Source organism: Neolamprologus brichardi, chromosome 22, assembly GCF_056152115.1.
Source record: "Neolamprologus brichardi isolate AB-2024 chromosome 22, ASM5615211v1, whole genome shotgun sequence".
In the NCBI taxonomy this organism is placed as follows: Eukaryota; Metazoa; Chordata; class Actinopteri; order Cichliformes; family Cichlidae; genus Neolamprologus; species Neolamprologus brichardi.
This window is the reverse complement of record NC_142124.1, coordinates 22,472,872-22,495,489: the sequence shown is the minus strand read 5'-3', so window position 1 is coordinate 22,495,489 and position 22,618 is coordinate 22,472,872. Positions and strand designations below refer to the sequence as shown.

Sequence of the window (22,618 nt, the reverse complement as noted above, 5' to 3'; positions counted from 1 at the left end):
CAAAGTCCATTTGGTTGGATTTTCACCCACAGTATTATTAAAAAGAGAATGCATTCCTACTATTGACTGGTGTTTGTGCGGAAACAGATAGAAATAATAATAATTCAAATACAATGAAGTACTGCCTGTCGGACAGCTTAACCGAAGCCTGACGACACGCATCGATGTAATCAAAGCCCCTGCTGTCCATTCTAATGGGTGCTAGAAAAGGAAGTGTTGCTTGGGAGTAATTGAGTTGTCAGATGAAATATTCAAATACAATAAAATGACATTAACCAAACCCCAAACAAGCAGATAAGATTTTTTTTTGGCACGTTATCGTCTTCAAAGAGAGCTATAGATTCAACTTTGAAGATCTGTGTCGCAGAAAAAATAAATAAATAAAACACTTTTTTGATTAGAAATCTTTGTAATAAAGCGAAAAAGAACTGACAGAGGAGCCAATTACTAGCCTGTAGCCATGTTCCTTTATGTTTCTGAATGCAGAGACACTTGTCAAAGCGCTACAATTTCAGAAAATTCAATCACAAAAGCGACTGCCAAAATCTTCTCTGACAATATGCTAGTTTCTAGCTGTTTAACAAAAGGTTGTGTTCAACTGTATTATTACTGCAGTTAAATTGTCCTAAACAGATAATATCTGGGCATTTGTTTTACCTGCAGCAGCAGCAGCATGAAGGAGCCAATTTAACTAGGTTTTTATTGTTACACTGTCACATTAATTCTGTTCGGTTTACGCCGCATTTAATTGCACGGAATAGTCAATTGCTATTTTCTAAACAAATGCTTTACCACTTCTTTCACACAAGCACACACAATCCTGAAAAATAATAATTGAAATGGAGTAATAAATCAATGCCTCCTTTTGTTGGCGACAGTGTCACTTATGTAAAACAATAATGTGTTGCCTCCAGCTGGAATTATTGAAGGACCTGAGCTGTGCTTTTGCACAAATTTGAATTCTTAATGATGTGTAATGATTTAACTGCTGCCTGCTAAAACTGTCACATTAATTGGTTTTTGAGACAATTTTGGACACTAAAATAAACCGTTAAGGCTAAACTGACATTATCAGCTAAGAAATTAGATAAGGTGTGCGCGCTATCAAACAAGGCGGTATTTACACATCCAGGAGACAGACAGTCGCATTAGCATTCATACTGAGGTGGCGTTTCTGGCCACTTAACTAAATCTAATATTTTCTTTTAGCTCTGTTTCACTCCCTACAGATTACATAAGGATACAGAATAAAACACGGACCCAAGCAACCGCATTTAGCCCTGGGAAAGTACACTGCATAGCTTTTTCTGAGCTCTTCTGACTAAACTGCACTCTAGTACCAATGCTTATTAGTATGTAGAAAATGATCTAAACAGAAAATGAAAAAGTAGCTTTAAAATATATCATATTTAATGACAGGTTTAGTCAGCTCTAGTAAAACATTATACGTTATAGTTCAAGAGTTTGTTTGGTGAGCATTAGTTAACAGGGGCCGATAAATGATTCAAGAATAAGAAGGCCCCGAACTCAAGACGGTTAAACCAGTTTTTTGTCTAAGAGAAAACTTAACAAAGACCTTTTTTTAAATGCTATGTTTAGTCACTTTTTTACTAGTAGTGTGTAGGGATGGGTACCGGTATCCGGTGCCATTATGGCACATCTACTGCGCGTGGGTTGCCTGTTATCTGACCCGGAGTTAGCAACATCCCCCAAAAACCCGAAGAGGAGAGTCCTGGCCCCTAGACCTGCCAGTGTAGCAGAAATGATGAGGATGATGATGGCAGCAGCAGCCGTTCTTCTCTGCGTGAGTAGCTTAATGTTGTCCGTGTGTAATTTTTACGTTGAGTAGGCTAACCACGTTATTACATTAATGCATGTAAGGTGAACTAGCAAACACAGTCGTAGCTACATGCGGCTGTCTTCTTGTTTGATGGCAGATACTAACTTCACCCTGGCCAAAAAGGCTAAAATGACCAAAGAAAAAGTGGAAAACAGTTAAACATGAGAGGTTTTTGGACAAAGTTTGTGTTTTTTCCATTGATTAAGCACTGCTTCCAGCCAAGAGTGATGCCATAAATCCCCTATAGCTGCAGAAAAGGCTAACATTGTTATCTTTTTACAAAAAAACAGCTGAACATGAGAGGTTTTTGGACCAATTTTGTGTTCTCCATTCTTTAAGCACCGGTTTGAACACCGTTTAAGCACCGGCACCGTTTCAAAAGTACCGGTTTGGTACTGGTATCGGATAAAACCTAAACGATACCCATCCCTAGTAGTGTGTTACAGTAGCATAAAATCTATAAAAAAAATACCAAAGATAACATTTTTGCACCAGCAGGGCGATTCAGTCATTATATGAAAACATACACATCTCGGTATGGTGTAAGGAGCTTGGAAAGAAATGGAACACTTGGAACACCTTACGCTCTGCTTCAGCGTAAACTCCACGTTTTATAATTATTTGAACATTACAAGCTCCTGAGACTATGATGACCTGGATAATTGAGAACCTTAACAGACATATCTTGGTATGGTGCGCAGCGTGTCCTTAAAAAATTGAGGAAACTAAACAAGTGGAGGATGAAATAAGAAGTGTCAAGAAGCTTTCAATGAGATACACTGAATTTCAGCAGAACTGGACTAAAAATCATTGGTCTTATAGAGTGAAGTTCAGTTTAGTTCATTGTCAATACACTTAGGACGAGGGGAGAAATGGGAGCACTGATTATCTAGAACCATGTTTAAAACACAGTGGCAACTCTGTCATGGTTTGTGGCTGCATTACAGTCAGTAATGTTGGGGGTCTTGTAAAAAAAAAAAGCTGATGGAATTAGGAAAGCAGAAAAGTATGGTCAGATTTTGAACCACCATCAACTATTCCTGGATGCTACCTAAAGAAATTACAAGAACGCTTGGCTAACAGAGTTCAGACTGTACTGAATAATAAAGGTGGCCATGCAAAATACTGACTTTCAAGCTCATTATAATTGTATAAACTCTGTTTGTTCCATGTATTTTTGTACACGCTTCAATAAATTGCCCCACATATTTCTCATTCTCCTAACAAAATATAAAGAAATGGCTCACTGTGTAAAGCTTCTATAATATTTGATAGGCAGAAAACGTATTTTTAACTACTGCAGCGGACAAGTAGATATATCTATCTGTTGTGTATGGACTTCTTCTGTCTCTGTATTAACACGAATTACAATTCGAAGTGAGAACTCTTTGCTCGAAATGATATATCGAGTCACACATTCTACACTCCGGGGCATTAAGCAGCAGAGAAAGTGAAGTACAGTGCTGTAAATGTATTTGTCTGGCTATCCCAAGTGAGAAGGCATTGCCAGCTCTCCTTGGTAAAGTGGTCAATCACGCCAGGCGACACTTGTACTGTGTTCCAACGGGCGTGGGTCTGCATTGTGTTGCGGAGATGACATAAAGGAAATAAAGTGTGACCTAGAAAAGCATTGCAAATGTGATGTTTTTAGAATTTGCTCTGATTAATGGAAGTGTTACATTTCTAAAACAACATTTAAAAAAGAAAACAACACAAACACCAACACATTTTCAGACCGTCCGTGTCTTTCTGTCGAACTGTTACTTCTTTGTAAGGATTGCTATCGTATATATCTCAGCTTTGTGTTAAAGCACAAAGCACAATCAGCTTATCGGCACTGATACTAAAAAAGCTGGATGGCAGCTCTCTGTTAAGAGGGAGCTCTTGCCAAAGAGAGAAACTATCAATTTGCCTGTAATTAAGACATAGCAATTAATCCCAGCATATGTTTGGCTATGAACTGAACTGTTAACGTTGTGAAAAAGAAAAGGAGGTGTCAAAGAACTTAAAGGCAATTTCCAGCCAGCTCTCTGCCTACACAGGTTTTTTTTAGTACTTGATGTTAGCTCAAAAAAGTCTGATATGACCAAATGAATTACTTCCATGAAAATGTCTGCTGACTTTAATAATACCCCGTTGATTGTCTTCATATGATGCAACAGCTGCCACATTTACATTTGCAGTTCTGCCCACATATGTATGCACTTGTTTGATATGTAAGCTTAGCTTAGCATGTGACTGCCTAAGTGACAAGCCACTGTGAAGAGGTAAGAAATTGGTTTAATATACTGTAGCATAAACACAACAGGACATGCAACAGCACATAGCGTGAGAATTAAGTATATGGTTTGCAGTGAGATCAAATTATCGAGGGAAACACACAACTATGCACCCACATGTGCACAGGCACGCATGCATGCACGCACGCACACACACACACACGCACACACACAATCCATCAAAGCTCTATTCTGTATGCATGGTTGTTTGTGCCAAAAGGCCTATGCTGGTATTCATGATTTCAAAGGACCATTGACTTTGAACTCCAAAAAGCAGGCTGAATCTGTTGTGATAGATTCTCACATTCACATACACAAAGATTTCCTTAAGGCCTCGCAGGAAGACACCCTTTCTCCCAAACCCTCTCTTTCCATCACTGTTCCCAAAACAGCTTGGCAAAACATCCTGGAGGCCATACTTTAGATTACGATGTCTCCCTGTTCCTTCTTTTTAACTTTGCAGCCTCTTTGTCTGGCAAGGGGGACAGTTTGTTTTATTTAAATATTAACCTTGCAAAACCTCTGCTTTTGAAAACAAAGAGAGAAAAAAACAAGTAAATATCCAAAAAATATTGTTTAGGATGCAGGAATGAAAAGGTTCTAGCTCCAGTATCACTCACATAAATGTAAAGGCATGTGGATTCAAAGTCCAGGGGACAGTGATACAGAATTCTTTGCCTTAGCAGTCTTAAATGAAAAGCACTTACACTGTGATAATTGCTCAGGCTGTGAGTGATTACACACTAAGCAAACACACTCTCACTTGGATTGAAATTAATTCAGGAAGAAAAAGGTTATTATTCAGAAAGCTGACAGCATTTTTGTTATAAACTGTCTTATGTTTTAATGTCTGTGTATCCATTAATTCCTTTACTCCAACACAGAATCCATTTAAAGTCTGAAACAAAAAGCCAGAGCAAATTTAATCGCTGAAATTAATATTCATTTTTAATGTCGGTGTTTCCAAAGTGTTTTTTCCCCTAAAGGGGACACTTGGAATAGAAAATTAAAACTGCACAGAGACAATATGCATAACCAAAGTTTACCTACAGCCTATTTTTACATATTTACGTCTCAGTTGACAAAGGTACTGGCAAAGGTACAGCCTGTAGTGTGACAGGTTACAGAAATTATTGCTCCTATCTTGTCCCACTGTTTTTTTCAGAGTGTGCTGCAATAGGGCTTCAGTTGCTGGAGAATCCAGCTTCACTCCACTGGCAACCCAATGAAGATGTTTCTACTGGACAGTCTGTGCCAGATTATCCTTAACAGCCCTATTAGCTGGGGCCGAAATGCTGTCTTAACTGTTTTTGACAAAGTGTAGTTTTAATAGATAGTTTTAGAGACAATTATAGAAGAGTTACACGGTCGGGTTGTTCGGTGATCTAAACTTAGTCAGCCGTGGAAGAAGCACACCGGTCCAACGCAGACTTCTAGTCTACGGTTCTATAAGGGAAAGTTTGAAAGGAAATGTGGACTTAATTCCCATGGATAACCACAGACGTAGACAGAACTGAAATCTCTACTTTTAGCGATGTGCAAATCATTCAGTATGTTAACTGACAATCAAATTAATCCACCAAAATATCAATCCAACCGCCTCCAGTCGACTTTAATACAGTGCATACATTCCCTGCTGTACATTCAAAACAAAACTGCCTCTGAATACAATTAACTTTGTGACAGCATTGCACGTAAATTCAATTACAAACAGAATTTCTATGAAAAAGTGTTGGTTAAAGCAAGACTAATACTCACAGTCACTGTGATGCTCAGAGGAGCAAAACATGATGGTCAGCACGCTAGCATGCAAACAAAGACATTTTGAGCATGCTACTCCTCAGCAGACCTTTTAAATTGTTTACCATGTTAGGCCTCATTTCCACAAGCTGGCACTGCCCTCCTAGTAATGTCTAATTTTAGGAAAAATCCCCAACTAGCTGACAAGTGATTGCTGGTGGTTGCTAGCTGTTGGCACGTGACAGCTTGTTACAAATAGAGTACTGCATCATAAACCTCTTTGTGGTGCTTTGTTAGCTCGCAGATTGCAGCAGTCACCCATAGTTTTCAGACAAGTTGGCATGTTTGATAGAAACTACTAGCAATTGCATCGACCTGTTGGTAACCAAAGCAACCACCAAGGAAGCAATTGGTGCAGCAATCAACTGCAATCAATTTCTAATGACTGCTAGCAACCTAAAGCAACCACTTGACAACTGGTCATGAAATATGCACTGATGGTTGCCGAATGGTTACATACTAATCTTTAGACCTGTGGGACAGGGGCGGTAGTTTAGCAACTGATGCTGAGAGAAGCGTATTAACTTTCAGAACTTCATCACAAAGTACTCTCTGCCTTCTGAAAAACTGTGAGTTGTGTAAATGCGGGTGACATAAATTTCTGCACCAAATTTCAGGATATTCCATTTAAGATTTGTAAGGATGTTTTATTCAAGACCACAACTGTCACTCAAGGCTTGGAGGCATTCCAGAGAAAAAAAAACAATCACCAAAGTCAAGGACACAAAATGCCAGAAAGATCCATTCAGTATTTTGAGTAGCTGAGATATTTTACTTTGAATCAAAGTGGTTAACTAATACAAACACATTGCCTCCACAAATCCACAGTGCTATCACAGTTGAGCAGTTTGTTCCCATTTAGATGCTTTGATGATGTCAAAGCAGACTTTGGCTTGATTTAATCGAAGAGAGACATTTGGTCAGTTAGACGAACATGAACTATGCAGGCAAGTGGATGGAAATTCAGGAGCTATGACAGTGATGTGGTAATGTTCTACTTTTGCAACTTTGAAGAGGGAAAAAAAATGTCAAGTTTAATACAGCAAGAGAGCGAGAGAGGCTTGGTGTATCATGTTAATGGGGATGGTACTAACCAGGACACACTGCTATGTTGCAGAGTTTGGTCTGAACCTCAGGCCGTCCACAAGCTACAGCCCCGCTGCCGTCCATGCACTTCCTGGTTCGTGTCCTGGAGCCCCGCCCACAGGTCACAGAGCACAGACTCCATGACGACCATTCCTCCCACAGCCCATGCACTGCGAACACCCACAAACATGACGTACAAAAAGACACGACATGGGGATGAGGGTTGAGAGGGGAAAGGAAGGAGAGGGAATGGAACATCCCATTGCAGGCAGGAGGGTTTGAGAATGAGAAAAACGAGAGATTAAATGATGAGCACATTCCTTTAAAAAAAGAAGAAGAAAAAACACAAAGGAGGTGACCTTATGACCTCCAGGAAACCCACCCAATTACAAAGGAAAAGACAGACTGAGTATGAAACAGCACTTACATGTTACTAATATGAACAAATGAAAGTTAGGAATGGACACTGGTATTTGAAGTCATGCAGCTCGAATCAAGACAAGGAAATAAATGGTGTATGCTTTTTCCTAAAGGTTTAGTCACCCAAGCATTAAAAAGCTTTTCTTTTTTCCCCATTTTTCCTTCCCCATGTTTTCTCTTTATTGCACTCCATCACGCGTTTTAACAAAATAAAAAGACAGAATAAAGAAACAGTGGATTTGGACCAAAGTCCTAGAACCTGCCATGTCAGAGAAAAGAAACACACTTTCGCACATACACATTCAGAAAATTTAATTACTAAAACCATTTGGAGATGTCTCACCTAAGACTAGAGGGAATAATAATGGAATGATGGATATTATAGGGAAAAAAAAGAATACACAGAAAGTGAAGGCTCCAAAGAAGGAAAAGATGAATGTCAGGCCTGATTAATAGGAAGAGAATAAGAACAGGTGAACATGAAAAACGTGGGAGATGATAAGAAAAATTGAAAGAACGCGCAAAGACGATTGGAGACTCACAAAGTTTGGGTGAATACGAAGTACGAAATGAGTCCAAGAAAATGAGGTTATTTTGAAATGTTCAGTGAGAGGAGATTAAACTGTGTTGAAAGAGCCAGAAGAAAGAGAGAGGAACCGATGCTGGAGAGAGATGGAAAGCAGGAGATGAGGAGGGGAGGGACAGAGAAGGGAGGACGAGAAAGTTGGAGACAGCAGGATGAAGATTGCTGGTCCTGTGTTGAGCAAAGCTAAATAAATCATGCCGATAAATAATTAAGCCTCGTCTGTGAACGATGGCTTAGAGGAAGAGTAGATGGCTGAGAGAGAGGGAGGGAGAAGATGGTGGTATTAAAAAGTATGAGAGATATGGAAAGCTGTTAATAGTTCTTAAATTTAGAAGAAAAAAAACATGGTGTTACTATGTCTTTAAGCTGCCCTATAAAATACATATAGGATACATGAGTGGGAAAGAGCATTGGTAAGCATTTGTGCTTCTCTTGCTGCAAATTTAATGACATGTTTTTTTTTAAGTAAGCTCATTAGTGGTCCTTGTTGACAAGTTGCATGACTGGGTTCTGGTAAATATTACTTCTCTTGGATGTTGGAGCTTCGATGTAATGAATGATGTATGTGCAGAGCTGACATTGAAAGTCTGCTTTGCAATTTATCTTTGAAAGTTTATTTATGCTCACCAAATATCAGAGTTCGAAGGGAGTACCCATGAGCAGGATTTGTGACATTACAAGCAGTTACAAGCACTACAAGCCAATCCTGGTCTAAGAGGCAACTTACACAAGTGTGATGAAGAAACTTGATGCCTGAAAATTACACACACAGTCATTCCGGTATTTTAGCTTTGTAGCTATGAAACTCTTATCTAATGGGTTGGTATACAAATAAAAAAAACAAAACAAAAAAACAAAAACAGTTATTCGAACTGAGTACTTCTGTACAGCTTTAAAAACACCTGAGAATGATCTTCACACTCATCAGAGGCATTTAGTAAATTGTGAAGCTAAATACATCAAATAGTCTAATGTAAACATTAACCTAATGTTAATGTATTAAATTGTTAGCAGTAGGGATCTCCATGACTAGTCCACTAGACTTAATCATTGCTATTGTCACTAGTCGGTACCTAACATAGCAGTCATTTAATTTAAATGTTTTAAATTTAAATTGATGCCCAATGTACGTAAATTATTATGCCCTAAATGTTATGTAGCCATCTGGCACCAGATGAAGCATCATTGCTGAGGAACCCCATAAATCTGCTAATCTCAGCCTGATCTTTGTTGTTGACACTATCATTTTTCTTTAAAGACGAAAGAACAAGACAGCAGATAAAAGCGGTGAAAAATAGCTTTCTCTGAGGGGTGGATGGGCTTTCCTTTAGCAATGAGAAGAGAACTTCACTCATTCAAGAGGGGCTCAGAGTTGAGCTGCTGCTTTTCCACATAGAAGGGAGCCAGCTCAGGTGGGTGCCTCTTGGGTAAGGTGTTCTAAACAGGCATGTCCTACCGGGAGGAGGACACGGGGTAGACCTGCTGGAGAGATTATATCTAATTCCTCTGTGTTCCCCCCAAGTAGCCTGAGGAGGTGGCAAAAGGGACGTCTGGGCTTCCTTGCCTAGGCTGCTACTCCCGCGGCCCAAATTCAGATAAGCAGAATAAATGGATAATTTATGGTTTTGTTATTTTAGATTTTAAGTCTCACTAAAGTGGTTGTGGTAAACAGCAGTCATTTATTCATAATGCACAGCACAATGCGCCGCACTTTCCAGTCACAGTTTATTAGTACATGAACTAATACATGACCATCTTTAACATGTTTTCATTTCTGATGAGGCTTTGGTGAACCAACTGAAGGACCAGATGTATCTTTTAAGTCCTGTGTCAAAACTTTCCTTGATTTTTTTTTTTCTTAACGACATAACTTTCATATACTGTTCATCTGATGCAAATACGATTTCTGTTTGATTGTTTTGTTTTTTGTTTGTTTGGGGCTTTTTTTAGCCTCCACTTGTCCAATTTTCCTCTGTTTTTTTTTTTTTTTACAAATACACTGCACACCATGGCAACCTATGCCAGATTTACAGGTATACAAATTATGCCTGTCACACTTTGTTACCCGCTACCTGTTGCAAAGATTTATTCCAATTTCTTTAATTATGAAAAAAGCCAAAGGCAACAAATTGCCTAAAGGTACAATTGTCATGTGCAATTGGTCCTTTTTAAGCCGGCTGTTGATGTGTAGACACAACACTGATTCATCCTTCGAGTTAGTAGATGCCTTTTTTATGTTTAAGTGATCCATGGGTCAGTGTTAAGTGAAAATGCTCAGGTACAAGCAGAGATGGGCAGTAACAGGTTACTGTAATCTGATTACTTTTTTCAGGTAGAGTAAAGTAAGGGATTACTATTGCAAAAACGGTAATTAGATTACTGTTACTTTCCCGTAGGAACGCTGCGTTACTACGTTACTAAAACCGTGATTTTTTTGCAAGAATGTCTCATGACAGTGACGTAAGCGAGTGCGACATTAGTGACAACAGCTGTGTGCAGATCAACAGTGGATAATATATCTAGTGCGGGAGAGAGTATGAGCGTGCAGCGTTTAAAGCGTGGAAGTACTGACCTTACTTTGAGTTTAATTCCATAAAAAGTGACAAAAAAATTAGTGTTAGTTGTGCATGGGAAGAAAACTTGATTTTTGAAAAAAACCCTAAACTTCCGAGCAAGCACCGAGTGCGCTACGACTTAATGGGAAACTCACAGAGAAAACTCGGACCGCTGCGGCACACCTGCACCAGGGTAAACCTGCGCCTACGCTACTCCTGCTGTACAGGTGAAAATAGAGCAACAGGACCGCTAGTCTTTGATGTTATTTATTTTCTGCTGTGTTTTACTTGCATCTATTTGAAAGACTGAGTGTAAACACACACACACAAAAAAATATGTGCTGGAATGTGCAGAAAATAAGTTTAAATGTTAAACAGATTTCTTCCAGTCAGAGAATGTTGCATATAATTAAATTTTTGCTTGATGCATAAAGTTAAAAGGTTAAAACTGATAAAAACAAGTTAAAAAAAGAGACTTTTCCATTTGATTACATTTTGTATGATGGATTATGCAGAAAAAGTAGAATTGGGCTGAAATATCTATTGCTTTATCACCTATTCAGGTTGTAAATCGTGTTTTTAAAAAGTAACTAAGTAATTAATTACTTTTGAAAATAAGTAATCAGTAAAGTAACGGGATTACTTTTTGGGGGAAGTAATCCGTAATTAGTTACTAATTACTTTTTTCAAGTAACTTGACCAACACTGGGTACAAGTAATTCACCAGCCTACTGCTCAAGAGCCATTTGAAAACATTATTAGAAATTCTGGCTCCTTAGAAGCGACATATAAAGAAATGATGAGTGGGTTTTGCACAGTATTGCAACTGGATGTGTTTGGACTGAATATTATTGGGACTTCTGAGCCATTCCCAGTATTATTTCTTTTCCTCTGAAACAAATTTTTGATTTTTTGGAGTCGAAAGTGAATTTTGTGATTAATTTGAAATTACAATTTGTAGTCACTGATTTGAAAGGTAAAGTATGGCATGGGATCTATTTCTGTATCAATAATCAAGCAACCCCTTACTATCAAAACATTGAATGGAATATATTTTGCTAATATGAGTAACATCTAACCAGCATTTAATATATTTTTTACACAGTTATCTCATTTTTTAATCTTCGAAGAGGACTGCAGCAAACAGACTGCAGAACATAATACAGTGCTCTGTGCTGTTACTTGCCATCTTCATCTACAACAACATGGGATTGCTTGTTAAACATGATTTATTCATTAGAATTGAATCTCCAGCTGTCAAATTCAGTACAAGTGTATCTGAAATCTGACCATGCAACACCAATCAACTGGCCCCTAAAAACAAGCTTCAATCAGCTTTGGGACAAAAATACAATAAAAGAAAAAAGTAATTTGGAAATGAGGACAACAACAACAAAATAACATGATGAAATATCCTCACAAACTGGCTGATGAAAGTATTAAACACCTGACCAGTTAAATTTTGAGGTATTTTGAATCATAAGCAAAGCAACACAGGCCAAATTACTGAAATACATCACATCTTTTAGTTTAACTAAGGGCTTTAAAGGGGACCTTTTTGCTATGTTGCAGTCACAGAGGGAGGTGCAAAGGAACATATTTGCAGCAGCAAGCTGAAATAAAAGGTGTGAAATGATGCAAATGCAAGCAAGCTTGCACATGCATGGTTATGCACAAGTATACATTCACACAACAAACCATAATGAGCTTACGGGTAATAAAGATGCATGTTTTCTAAAGATGTCCTTAAAATCTTTGCCGTTATTACACATACAGTGCTGTATTGAGATATCAACTTTTAATTTTCCCATTTCTACCTTTGCAATCCATATGGTGTAATTAGACATATGCATCACATAATGTCCTTATGGATTACCATAATTACCAGCAATCTCATCTATTGTCAGAGGACCGCATGGATGCATTATTTAAACATATGTATGAATGTGCGCACATGTGTGAAGTTTGTGCTGTAAGCCTGATATGAGACCATGACTACACCCCGTTAAGTCTCTTGCTTGAATGATTACTGGAAGCGGTGTTGCTGCATTTGACAGCGCACTGACCCGGACATACTTTATTCACAATGCGCCGTTGTTCCACTTCATGTTTTAAATGTCAGTGAATCTATGCTAAATGAGCAATAGCTAAACAGAACACGAGTAGGGAGTACTACTTCACTTTGCATGCTTTGGGGCACGAAATCCTTATACTTCATTGCATATTCCACAAAAAGAAACAAAAAAGAAAATGTAATTTGTGATGCCAATTACCGACTAGTTTGCTTTGTCATGAGCAAGACCATTATTTAAAATTGATTATCTGTATCACCTTAATTTAGGGGTTTTACCCAAAATTAAGCCAAAATAATTTTCACTCCATTTGCTTTCTGTCCAAGCTATTTTTCTTTGATATTCCCTAACTTTTGCAGTCACACACATACACACACATACTGCACAGCCTTCCACAGTTGCAGATAGATATATGCCCAGAGACATATCCACCCACACTGATACAACACCCACACCCAAACACAAATTAATGGTAAAAGAAAGAAAGAAATCTGGCAAACTCATCTACCAACTGAAGTCTACACGTTGCACTCCATTTCAAGTCACTCTGGGAAAAACCAAGTGTGCATGTTTTCACTTATACTTGTGTGTTTTGTATATTTGCACAAGCAAGTCAATGTATATGGAACTGAATAGATGACATACATAAATGCATTACATATTTTGGCACAACTGGCTGTTGTTTTCTGTGCAGTAGGTCTGGAAGAGAAAACTCCTGCTGGCATGTACTTTTTTTTTTAAAGGAAACCAACTAAAAAAAAAAGCAAAGCAAACTAACTTGTTTAGGAGAAAAGTAGGAAGTCACACTTTTATTCCAGTTGACTATATCCTTGATTTGTGTGTTTGCATGTGTGTGCCTGCCATAAGCCATAAATATCAGCTTGAATCGAAAAGTAAATAGATTACCAAATCAAGCAAGAGTGTAGATATTACGCCACAAAAGAAGAGGAGGAAAGTTTAAACACACACACACACACACATATTTTTTTTTAAGTCAATCACACAAAGTTTATTAAAGACTTTTATGTCTTTTTGCTACCACCCCCGCATTCCCCGTCTATTTTAAATTGGTGTGATCCCATTCAGGCGATCCCTAGAGTGCCCCTAAACCCCTCCAGAACCACGTCAGAAAACATCAGAGGAGCGGCGGAAAATGAAATAATAAACGGAACATAACACAGCAACCAATATCCCATCAAAGGAGCTGCTGAGGATATTAATATCGACGCTGAATGGAAAATGAGGCACTTAGACATACAAATCGGGCTGGCAAATTTGCATAAAAACAAGATTAGCATATGCACTGACAGGGAGGAAAAATGTTCCTCTGGCTTTTTTCTTTCTGGAATTGGTGGAACTAGTGGGGGTCTGAGATGCATCAGTAAACACCGAGTCTTTACTCACATGTAGTATATTCTGTGCCACATACTTTACAGAGGAGTCACTGATAAAGCTCTCACGAACATGCATACAAGAAGCTAAAAGAACTGAACTTAAAACAAAAGACAAACTTAAGTAAGGCCAAAATGTACTTTACTTTATGTGGTCAACTTTGGGTAAAAGGCTAGAATCTGTTATTATCACTACGGCTAGGTTCATTTAGCTACCTTCACTGTATTCGTAAAAGCGATGCTAATATGGGCTAGCAGTAAACTGAAGTGTACTGACCAGAAAACATGAATAGCAAACTTTTAAACTGCGGACACTGACCCATTAGTGTCCCTTACTATTACTGTATATAGGTGGTAAGTCGTATTTTAGTTTTAATTTTTTTAAAAAAAGGTAACTTCAAATATTATAGTTTTTTTATTAAATAAAAAAAATGTCAGACAGTATCAAATCCCGCGTGCACCTGGGATAGTACACTTGTTGTGCATGGGCCAAAACAACAGAACGTCCCCTCCAGCTCTCGACCAATTACAGTTGTGCAATCTCACAAAAGTCTCTGTTATAGGTTAACTGAAAAGACTGACAGGCCTCACAGCTCCTACATTACAGTTTTTTACAGACGCTAGGACACATTTCTCAATACTTAGGTCACTTTTGCAAAACTCCTCACACAGTGAGCACAACAGAAGTCTATGTGGGCTAAACTGAGGATCAGTTATCATTGTTTTGGCACAAAATGCATTCAATGACTACATCTCTCAAAAATTCATGAATTATTCTCTCACTCAGACACAACAACTGCCAAAAATCTTTTTTTTGCATGTACTTACATACTGTTTTCAAAACTGTTAAACTTATGGTCAAAACAATAACATAATGCAAAACTGAATAAGACAGCAAAATTCAACAGCAATATTTTATTGAAACATATTTTAAATCTAAAAATGCAGTTTAACCAGCCACAGTTGATTCTCATTTTAGATGAACATCTACACAGGTGTTACTCTATTCTTTCCTAGGTGTATTGCCCTAGATGACATAAGATGTGATGTGGATGAGAACCTGTGGCCAAATGGAGAAGACCGAGTAGATTAGCATTACTAGTGTATGTGTATCAGTGGATGGTGTGTATACAAATTCTTGTATTTTGGGATTACTTAGTGCAAAAAAATAAAAATACATAAACAAATATTAACGAATTCTGCATGATGTCTGATTCATTCCAGTAACATATATTGAAATTATAAACAGAGATGTGTCCTTGTTTTACACAAGAAAACACTGTGTAATGCTACATGTTGTTAGTGTTTTTTAGGTCATTGTTTTGTGGGTGACAAAGTGTGTTTGTCGGCTGTCAACCTTTGCTAGTGTTCTGGAAGAATGAGTTTATTTGAGGCCTGAATAAAGTGTTTTGGTAGTTGTAGTGCATTTTGAATGTGAAATGAACTGCTTTGCCAAGCTGAAGGTCAGTTAGGAGAATTGTGTGAAGAGTTTTGCAAAAGTGACCTAAGTATTGAGAAATGTGTCCTAGCGGCTGTAAAAAACTGTAAAGCACGTTCAAAGACCCTCAGTAAAACTCTGCACTAACATTGTAGGAGCACAACAGGTGGGTATAATATATCACTTAGTCTGTTTCAGTATTAATAAATCAAAGTCATGGGATTTTAATTATGTTAGGTACCAAAAGGAGAACTGATAACTGAGAAGCAATCTCAACAACAGGCAAGAAAATGGTAAGAAGTATTGAGTAGTTATGATTAAAATTTTGGGTGGGCCATAAATGGGAATGACTGCTCTATGTAAAACTGAATGCAGAACAAGACTACAGAACAGCAACCCCCTAGCTTACAAGATAGGAATGCACAAAATTCACAAAACATTTTTTCCTTCTTATTGCAAACTGATAAAAGGCTACTGTAGGGTATTTGCTAGGTTTACTGTTTGTTGATTCTTGTGCCATGGGTTTAACCACAATTCCAAATGCCAGAACACCATCCCAGACGGCCTTGAGCATGGAACTAAATCTATATAAAAAAGAAAGAAAGAAAGAAACTGGCTACACTGGAGAGACGATGCCCGACACAGTAAAGGAGGGTGTGCTGACTGTACTTTTGTTAGAGTCAGCAGTTCGATCCCAGTATCGATAGTATCAATATCAACACTGGTATTGGTATGGGATTAATACTAGAATGACAGTATTGATACTTCGCAAGCGCAGTATGAAGTCTAGTGAATTGTGTTCAATAAAAAAGATATTTAGTTGGTATGGGATCAACACCAAAATTTGCAGTATGGCACAACACTTTTCACTCAGCATTAGCAGTGGATTAGGGGAGGGGCCGTCAAGAGGGGCCATCGAGAGAGATACAGATCATACAGGGTTTCACCTCTGTTCTAATCAGGCAAATCAAACCAATGCAGGACAGGCAGAAATTCATAATTTCATCTAGTCAACATTAAAGCCTGGCAATCAAAGCAAAACAGAATTGGCATTGTTCAGTAGCAGCTGTGTACACTCATTCTTTCAGTGACTTCATCCTGCTTGATTGAGCGGTTTTGTGTTGCTAAAAAAAAAAACACTCTTGTAGTACACATATGAAAATGTAATTTCAGTGGTATTTTGGAGGTGTCACTGCAAATTATGAGACCAATTTCAATGAAAGTGAAGAAAAAACAAACAAAAGAGAAAAAAATCCTCGCTTGTACTTCAACTTTTGAACATTTTCCTTGCTTGCCACTGAAATGTGAGCATGGATTATTTTGCATGAAATGATGAATTCAACATTTGCTTCGACAGGCTTAGTTTCCTCTGCAAAATTAAAACATTTTCAAAAGTTCGCCTGCTCATTACGCTCTGAAAGATCAACTTGGTGATACATATAGACAAGAAAAAGGGAAAGGAAAGAAATGAAGAGTGGAAGAGCAGAGGAGAGCTAAAGATAGAGAGCCCAGGAAGTATTAACTTCAGTGATGTGGCAGGTCTAATAAATTGGGTGACATCAAACTCAAGGCTGTCAGTCTGTCTCGCTTTCTCAAACACACACACACACATCACACACACAACCACAGACACCCCTTTTCTCTTTCTCCCTCTTCCAGTTTTGCCTGCATTGTGAACTGAAATAACACAGTGGCATTCTCCTTCTGTTCAGCTAAACCGTGGTTAGATGTGTTTCGGCCGTGCGTGTGTCCGTGTTGTGAGTATACTGCCTACCTTCCTCACACTGTCATTATTTTCTTCTGTTTTCTTAACGCTTTTGTGAAGGAAAAGAAAGAAGAAAAATAAAAACAAACCGCTGCATGGTTGAGTGAGGTTGGGTTAAAGCTACATTTTTTTGCTGTACCAAACAAAGGCGGTGGGTGTATGTGGAACTGAAGAGAGAGGACACCAGTTTTTTTGCTAGCATTTTTACAAAAAAAGACTCAACATAGAAAAAAGTCATAGTGTGAAGTCCATGTCGTGTTTATCTACTGTGTAAAGCTGAGCATCAGACAAATGGCACTCAGAAAAGGAAGTAACCCACCGAGTTCTTGCTGTGAGCAAAAATAAAACAGTCAGGAGAAGTGAATCAGGCGCTGGTCAAAGGCAGCCGGTTAACGCACCTGAGCCTGTGATTCCGGGTTCACCTGGGCAAGAGGCCGTGTTGTTGCACATGCGTGTTTCCCGCAGGGCACCGCTGCACAGTGTCCCATAGGGAGAAGAAACACACGATCGGGTCCTCACTTGCCAGCCCTGCCCACATGTCAGAGAACACACACTCCACTGCGACCATTCCTCCGCTGCTGGGTCACCTAAGGAGCAAGATGGAGATGAACATGGAGAGGATAGTTATATACGCACAGTGTTTTTAATGATCCTGAGAGTCAGATGCGCGGCTAAGGTTGAATAACAAGAGAAATCATTCTTTCCTTTTATCACTCGTTCAAATAAAACGTATTCACATTTGTAACAAGACTGCATTTTATTATCTCACAGCTTAATTTGGTGCCTTCACACGGATGTATTGCTGAAGTCTCCAAATGCATTTTTATAGAGGCAGTATGAAATTTTCAGCCAATTTCCAAGTGGTCTTGGTAACCCCACGCCACCCCACTTTCTACAAAAAAGCCCCTGCCTGCTCTGTAGGAGTGTCATGATTCTGGTGTCTCCTCAGGTCAAACAGAAAAGAGACGAGGAAGAGCTAGAAGATGATCTCAGCTCTGCAGCTCAAAGTTTATACCGCTATGTAAAAGTGGCTCGTAATGCAAAAAGCCAACAATAAAGGAAAAGAAAAATGATTTCCATAAAGGGTAATTACAATAAATTCCTCGCTTTATAACGGAGTCCTAAAATGTCCCAACAAATGGAGCAGACAGAAACTATTACTGGAGATGTGTGACAATTTTCAAGTATATTTTCGCTTCCAGTTTTCACAGAAGCACCGCCAGCATTAAAAGATGTTTGCTTTATCGATTGCTGTTTAGCAGCTCTCAGATTCCTCTGCTGTTCTGTTTACCGTAAAAATGAAAAAAACAAACAAAAAAAACCCATCAAAATCTGCTTTTGGAAAGCAGTGACACCGGTGCAACATCACAACAAAAAAAGACAAACAAAATTGTAACCTATGCAATTAACAAGGAGCAAAAAAAGAAACTTTTGGGAATGTGTGACAGGTGATAAAGGTGACACGATGTAGCTTTTTTCTTGACTTATTCACACTAAGAGTGTTATTGTAAATAAATCTTGACGGGATATTAATGAAGATGATGATCATGCTCCAGGAAAGTTTTTTTTAAAGGTGATTCAATTAATTAATGGAATTATGGTAACACGTATGATCTCACCGCTAAAGGCAATTGTGTGCGTGTGTGTTTGTGGGTGTACATATTCGACTCTGTGTTCTAAGCACCCATATGAGATTAGGTGTTTAGACTTGATGGAGTCTAATTTGGAGTTCTCCAGGCAGCTGTGTAGAGGGTCCCGTTGTTCCACTGAGCTACGCCCTTGAAAGCGAAAACGAGGAGCCAAGTCCCTCCACTTCTCTCTTTGTAAATTGTTTATGAGCGCCGTGTCCTTTGATGGAGGCGTCATCACATGGCAAAGAAGGAAATCAAATTAATTGCATGTCCGTTAATCGCATTACATCTTCATTAACATGCTGTGAGTCAGGGCTTAAGCTCATCACAGATGCCTAGAGGACTAGAAGAATGGGGGAAGAAGCAAGGAAGGGGAGGGGTAGACAGGGGAGGATGAGGACAAGATAGACCCAGGGGTTTCCCCTCCTATTAAGGGACTTCCTCCTCTACGCCATATATATGAATATGGAAATGCATGTGCATGCAACATGGAATATCTTGTATGTTTAAGGCCGATTCGTATTATATTATGTATTATACATACATACATGTGACATTCTCATGGTTAATAGATCAGTCTTTGAATAATTTACTCTTTTTTTTCCAGTCTTTTCCATTTTTTCCAAGTTTCACACGCCGACTCAAAAAATTTCACACCTTCACAAACTCACACAAGTGAATGATTAAAGGTGGCAGCTGCCCGAAGGTTTGCTCACCGGAAAGAAAAAGGTACACCTTACATAATTATTTATAAAACCGTTTTATAGAAAACTGAGGATTTTCAGTGGGACATACAGCCTGTAAAGGTCAGGTTGTCTTCTTTCGTTCCAGGCTCTGGGCACCATTGCACACTCATAATACTCACCTGTTTGTGCCTGAAACACACCTGGCTGGTCAGCTGATCGTGGTCTTTGGGTCTTCACCTTCAGGTCGTCATCATACGGGTCTGAAAAAAATAACAGACATTTTTTTTTTTCATTTTAATCGTACTTAACCTCCTTTTGATTACATGGTACAGCTCAAAATATATGAGGGCTCCATGGGTTGCATGGGCAAATCAAACCTGAATTTAAAAGCTGTCGTAAATAAGCGCTCATCACCATCCACATTTCACTTTTATGTTCAGGAAAAGTAAAAAAAACCAAAAAAAAACAGGAAAGCTCAAGTACATCCAAAACACGACTCTGGCAAAATAAAAGTACAAACGCCTACATTTCCTTGGCTTAGTCCTTGTAACAGGAAATTTAAAGAACATGACGAGACGTTTTAGCACACGCAGCGCGGTAACAGATAACAGACTGTCAAATCTAGTGTATAATCTCAGAAAATCAGGAGGAAGCAAATTTGGACTGGCTCATTAGAGGGGAACATTAGGAGGGGAAAACATGAAATAAAATTTAAAAAGTATATCTTCTTTTGAACGCATGCTGACAATGCTAATGGTTCAGCGCAGCAAACCAAGTAAATAAAAGTTCTGGCTTGGAGATTAGACTCCACACACACATATAAAATGCACTTGATCTAACAAATATGTGAACATCTCACATAAGCGGTGAGAATTCCTGGAAATGGCATTAAGTCGGTCTTTTAGAGTTAGTGAAATCACACAACATATCTAAGTCAGTTTCATCTCAGCTGGTAGAAACGTGGAGGCATGCGTACAGGCCGTTCTGTCTGGTTCAAATGGATTTGTAGGCTTAGTTTCACCAATGCAAGTCTTAATCAACTCCCTCGGCGGGGGGAAACAATCTTTTCTTTCACAGATCTTTTTTTTTCTCCATCTGGATACTTCTTACCCAATGGGATCTTTTTTGCAGCAGCTGCATTTATGGAAAAGGAGCTGACACACGTGGCGTATCTAAGGTACATTATCTGCACGGAATGTGATTGTGTGTCTCCGTATTCGATTACAGAGAGCAAAAGTGAAATTTCCTCGCGTTAGCCTCCATCAAGCAGTTGACCCAAGGAAGAACAGAGACGTTGCATATCCTCCCTATCCGGCACACACGCACACACTCACACATGCAAGTGTGAATGCCTGGGAAGTGTGTTGAGGCTCTGCCATGATTGCACAAACGCCCATTGCTACCAGCCCTTTAATTTGGCCTTTTAGAGAATCAACTCTTTGGTGGGGGAAAAAAAACTCTTTCCCCGTTTGCTCGTTTTCTACTTTGTTCTCAACGTGATCATTTAACAAAAGACTTTTTTTTTTTAACCAATGGAAAAAAAGTAATAATCCTGTTTACGTGCTGTCTGCGCTGTTGCAGGTTACAGCCGTGGGTTAAATAAACAACTGCTGTGCACATGTGTGGTCTGTTTGTTTGCTTTTAAAAGAAACTAAAATGAGCAAATGGTGCACCGGGAAAGTATTTAATAAGACAATTAACAGATTTCATTTTCATCTAATTGAATCATTTCTTTAAAAACAAATCACACGTCAGCATTGGATCAGATTAGACAATCAAGCACAGAACGGAGATGCACATGTCAGCATGCCCAGGGATTTGAAGGAGTTTTCATTACGCAATCTTTCTCGGGTCAGCTCGTGGTACAGACGCCCACTTACTTAGCTGCAGGTTTTACAGTCATATTTTACACGGAAAATGTGAGACCTTGAGCGAGCGTATCGTGCTCCCAGAAATTTATGGCTTGCTTTGCCACAGTCCTGGGCTTTATTGACTGTACTCATCATCGCCGCTACACTAAGATTAGTCATCCTCCTAAACAAGCAGCATTCATTAGCTGAAATATGGCGTCAAAAGGTAGCTTTTTCCCTGCTCTTTTAGTTTTACTCTCAAGCTCAAGCTTGACTCATTGTTAGATTCCTTGAAACTGCAGCCTGGGAGACAAAAGATTCAGCAAGGGTTGAAGAAAATGTTTACACTACATGACACCGTTGTTGGTAAGAAAGCACCCGTGGTTTCTGTATTATTTGCATCCAATTTAATTCAGTTTTGTTTACATAGTGACAAATGACAAAAAACAGTCACCTCGTGGTGCTTTATATTGTAAGGTAAAGACTCTACAACATTAATTGGCCAAGTTAAACAAAGTGTGTTAAGAAGGTGTGTTTGTTAAGGCCACCCATTCCTATATGTTCACATCCCACATTCATCAGTGTGACTTTAGGGTAGAAAATCTGAGTGAAGCTGAATGATCTATGACAGCGGTCACCAACCCTCGGGCCTCGGATCGGTACCGGTCCGTAAGTCGTTTGGTACCGGGCCGCGACAGTTGAGGCTCAGGTGTGAAATGTATAGTTTTCAGGGTTTTTATCGGTTTTCAGCGTTATTTTGTTATCGTTTTTATCGTTTACTCGGTTTACCTTGGTCTTTTCACGTGCGTTATGAATAAATTTTATTTTTTTCGGTACCGGCACTAGTTTTATTTTGTTGTATTTATCTGCGACACCTTAAAGGCCGGTCCATGAAAATATTGTCGGGCATAAACCGGTCCGTGGCGCAAAAAAGGTTGGGGAACGCTGATCTATGATATTCTATAACAGGAAACAATCAAATCATCTGCCTCGATGCATACCACTTTAACTGGACAGTCTAGATTTTTTTTTAATTGAACTTTAAGTATTTCAGAAAGTATGTAGAGTTAGTTTGAGCCCAATCCTGGTCCAGAGCAAATTAAGCCCAGTAAGTGCTCAAGGTCAGTGAAGCAGGACAGAAGAGTAAGGTCTCAAAATCTTTATCACCTTACTTGAGTGTATAGCTCTTTATAGAGACTGTACACTCAAGTTTTCTTCT

The 22,618-nt window shown here is 38.8% G+C and overlaps 1 protein-coding gene across 11 annotated transcripts in view; it reads right to left on the bottom strand.

Annotated features, from left to right (window-relative positions):
* adgrb2 (adhesion G protein-coupled receptor B2) overlaps positions 1-22,618 on the bottom strand; it is a 250,724-nt gene that overhangs the window by 113,055 nt on the left and 115,051 nt on the right. For 9 of the 11 annotated variants that reach the window (XM_087835569.1, XM_087835574.1, XM_087835578.1 and 6 more), the window contains exons 3-4: positions 19,729-19,809; positions 17,631-17,819 (exon numbers count right to left, since the gene is read on the bottom strand). In XM_087835569.1, coding sequence (XP_087691695.1) covers positions 17,631-17,819; positions 19,729-19,809 — 270 coding nt within the window. Of the gene's footprint in view, positions 1-7,013; positions 7,176-17,630; positions 17,820-19,728; positions 19,810-22,618 lie in introns of all 11 variants that reach the window. The other 2 variants (XM_087835579.1, XM_087835572.1) reach the window with 2 other exon arrangements.